Raw genomic sequence first — 4234 nt, forward strand, 5'->3', positions numbered from 1 at the left:
GTCATTTGCATATTTTTGTGGTTCATTATTCAACTAGTCATCACTTTTCATTATTCTCTTATACTTGCTTGTCTTGTGTTATGGGTAAGAGGCCTTCTCAATGATCCCTAACAACCATTACTAATAAATTTGTTATTGTAATTGTACACGACAAGATCTACATAAGATGAGAGTTGACGACACATAAACTTGATGAGGTTTCATCCTAAAACCAATTAGTATTAAGAGGCATGGCCGGTTCTAGGGGTACCCCAGGTAGCCGACCGCCTATGACCCCCAAAATAAGGGGCCTCAAATATTAAATGGTGCCGCTAAGGCCCATTTTTGAGTAACAATTATTAAGTGATTTGTTTGAAAACCTTTTTTATATTTAAAGTAATATAATGTTACGAACAATATATTTTGTCTTGAATTATTTTTCTTGAAGTGGAAAAAATTGTATATTTTGACATAATGAAGGGCCCCATGTTAAAAGACATCACAATTTAATAGGGTTTCTAACATCTTTGCTTCCCCGCGGTTTAAAGGAGTAGCCATCAAATATATATAATAGTCAACTTCTCTCTGGTTCTTTGATGTGAAATCACAAATACATTATTCTACTAACAATACTCTAATAGTTTTTAATTTCAAAAATCACTTTCCGTCTCCATTTACTTTGCAATATTTTGGCTTTAGACAATTTATAAGTGTTCCTTTGATCTACTATAGTGAATCATATTTATCAAAAAAATATAGTATATGAAATGTTATTAGATTCATCTAATTTTGTATTTTCACCAAATTAACTTTACGTTATATTTGGGAACGATAATTTCATTTGAAAATTTATAATTGGCTCAAATCTATTGTTTGACAAATAAAACATTTTTAAATTTAAATTTAGATCAAATTCCACCATTGTTTTCAAAGTAATTGAAGTTGAGGATTTGAGAATGACTACTCAAACCTTGTCATTCTCAAATTCTTCATTTATGATTTTATAATTAAAATCCATAATTTGAAATGAAATATTTGTTTCCAAACACTACATTATATAATTTTCAATTATATATAATTAGAAAGATTAGCGATTTACATTTTGACTAAACAATGATCATAGTTGACTAACATGGTTGTAATTGACATGAATCAAACATCTTTCACCCGAATTGGATGATCCGCCCACACAATAAAGCTAATTTACATTTTGAGTAAATAAACACATAATTTGAGAATAAAATGGACCCAATAAGACGAAGATCCGGATATCCAATTAGCATATTTTGAGCACCTTGGCTTAAGCTTATCTAATATTGTTGTCACTTGTGGCTGCTCGTTGCTTTCCCCATTACTAATTACTAATAAATAAATACTCTTAATCCACTACTACTACTACTACTTCTTACATTTATGCAAGTTGGCAACTGTGGAAATATCCAACTCTAGTCAAATTCGTTGTTGATTAACTTAATTTTGGTAGGTTGGTACTTGGTTGTATTATCTTATTTGTTTCCCTAATACTCAAATTCATGTTTTTTTTTTAATACAAGCTGGGCTATGCACAAAGGAGAACTAGATGAGAATCATATATACATTTTTATTTAGGGATCGAATATAGTACTTGCTCTAACCAACAAAAATAAACCCCAATCCTCTTGATATTTTTCTTATACAACATAACTTGAAAAATAAGAATTAATTCTAATTTAATTTGATCTTGTCTAGTCTGATTTCAATAAAAATAAGTAATAAATCCAAAAAACAAATTGAAGTAAACATGCTCTTAAAAGTATTCATTTAAGTAACCCGTTCAATTTCAGATCAAAGGTTTTGGTTGATACTAAATTGAGTCCATCCAAATTGGTTTTTCCATAGCAAATCTATTTTGATGACTAATCAAATTGAATTTAATTATACATGTTCAGATAAATCTTAGATCTATATTTAAAAATTTCTAAATTTTTTACTGTTTAATTAAAAAATTACACATATTCTAATGTGAAGTAAGTCCACCTAAGACTTTTTCCCATACTCATGTTGACTTCATCATTTCAAATTTAAATCTTCTTGATCCAAAGAAACAAACAGTATCCTAAACAAAGTTTTTAGTTCACACCATTGTGAGTTCTTTTCACTAAGCATTGACATATAATTAATTAATAGTAATATAATAAACCAAAATTTAAACTCATTTTATTTAGTTAATTGGTTAGTTGGTTAATTAGTAGTTAGTAGTTACCACTACTTGCTCTGACATTCCAACTTGAAAAAAATTATACACTTCTATAATATTTAAGTGATCCACAAATATAGTGTTCATATTTACCCCGTAATAGGAGTATAAATTTATTCATTATTGTAAAAGAATTAATTAATAATATTAATGATAAAAAATGTATTACTTCTACTATCAATAAAAATAGCAAGTCTATTTCTATCTTTGTCAACCCACCATATGAATCACCGTTACCGCCGTCTACACCGCTAATATTTTTCTCATGTATTAGATTATCATTTTCTTTTACGGTTTCACCCTCAAATATTTCTGAATATTCCCAAGTAGCCCCTTCAAAAACCTCTTGTTCTTTTTGTTCTTGTTTACTGCTTCTAACATCCACCCAACCGTCGCTTTCCCAATTCACCCCTGATATTGTTGCTAATTCACCTATTCTATCCAAAATTTCTTCAGTTTCGTGATCATCAACTAATGATTGTTCATCCTGAAATTGATTGTGATCGTGTTCATCATCATCGGAGAAGTAGAGATTCTGCAAATCAAAGATACTTCTAGGAGAAAATTCTGCAGGTACAGGGAGTAAGAATGGATGTAGCAACAGCTGATCACAGCTCCATCTTTCTTCCGGATTACGAACCAAACACTTGTTTAAAAAATCTTTAGCAACCTCGGTTAATCGGGACGGATATTCCGGTACTTCATCAGAGTATCCAATTTTAAACAAAGTGTGGGCCCCGCTATCTTGCCACGCTGGAAATCCGGTGAACATCTCAATCACTGTACATCCTAATGACCATATATCCGCCTCAAACCCCTGTGATTCTCCGCGGACGACCTCAGGAGCCATCCAAAGCGGACTACCACGTGGCACTATTTTCAACTGTTGATGGAATTCCGAATCAGATACTACTTGAATTGATGATCCGAAATCACAAAGCTTCGCGACTCTATTAATGGAGTCGACCAAAACATTACTACCTTTCAAATCACAATGAACAATATTTTTCGAATGAATTTCTTTCAAAGCCATAACCAAACACCACGTGTACGATCGGATTAACTCCTCGTCACTGATTCCACCAGATTTTGACACATCGCCGGAAGGAAGATACTCCAGAAAAAGATTCCTATCCGACGTCGTTTCATCATCGCCGTAGTAACTTACAATGAACGGTGAAGATGAAGATAGAGAACGAAGAATTTCAACTTCGTTCTCTAAAGCTTGTAATGAAGAATTTGAATACTTTGAAGCTGATTTTACTGCGAAACGAACACCGTTAGATTCTTGTACTCCGATGTAAACTGAACCGTATGATCCGTTTCCGATCAATTTTCCTTTAATCCAGTTTTTATCAATCTCCATTATAGCTTAAATCTTAAGATTTCTTTTGAAATTAATTTCTCTCTCTCTTTTTTTTATTTTTTGTTTTCTTAGAGCTGCTCTGTTTTTTGGGGTTTTTTCTTGAAGGTTGTGGTTTTTTGACATGGACCAAAAAGAGTTGGGTGTGTGTGGTATTTATAGGGGTGTGAAAAGGGAAAATATAAAAAATAAAAACAAATAGAATGTTTATTAAGCGATGACGTAAGAAATTTTCCTACCAAAGTTGGTTAAGAACTTCCGTTAACGTAGAAGGAAAATCAAAATTCCTTGATTATAGAACAACCACTCCTACTATTTTTCTATTAGTTCATGAATTGCATTACTTCCAAATTCATTGGTGCGTTCATACAAGGATAGATAAATTTTAAATAATAAATTTAATTTAATTGTTGATATCTCTAATTGTACACATCAAAAAATTATAGAAACTAATAATAAATAAAATTCACATTGAGATGATTCTAATGAGATCTCAAATGACTATGTTTTAACCTATACATTAACGACAATATGAAAATTAAATGACATTGATAAATAGTGTCAAATTATCCTTTGGTGCAAGTAAAAAAAAACGGTGAAAGTAATTTATTTTTTTCACTACTAGTATATGTGCCCGTACAATGTACTGATAATTA

At 31.2% G+C, this 4234-nt stretch overlaps 1 protein-coding gene across 1 annotated transcript; it reads right to left on the bottom strand.

Moving 5' to 3' along the window:
* Positions 1–2143: 2143 nt before the first annotated feature.
* On the bottom strand, positions 2144–3699 carry LOC130827557 (mitogen-activated protein kinase kinase kinase 18-like). The gene has a single exon (XM_057693308.1). The coding sequence runs from the start codon at positions 3579–3581 to the stop codon at positions 2256–2258; it is 1326 nt and encodes a 441-aa protein (XP_057549291.1). The 5' UTR covers positions 3582–3699; the 3' UTR covers positions 2144–2255.
* Positions 3700–4234: the final 535 nt, after the last annotated feature.

The sequence above is a fragment of the Amaranthus tricolor genome, chromosome 11 (assembly GCF_026212465.1).
Source record: "Amaranthus tricolor cultivar Red isolate AtriRed21 chromosome 11, ASM2621246v1, whole genome shotgun sequence".
Taxonomy (NCBI): Eukaryota; Viridiplantae; Streptophyta; class Magnoliopsida; order Caryophyllales; family Amaranthaceae; genus Amaranthus; species Amaranthus tricolor.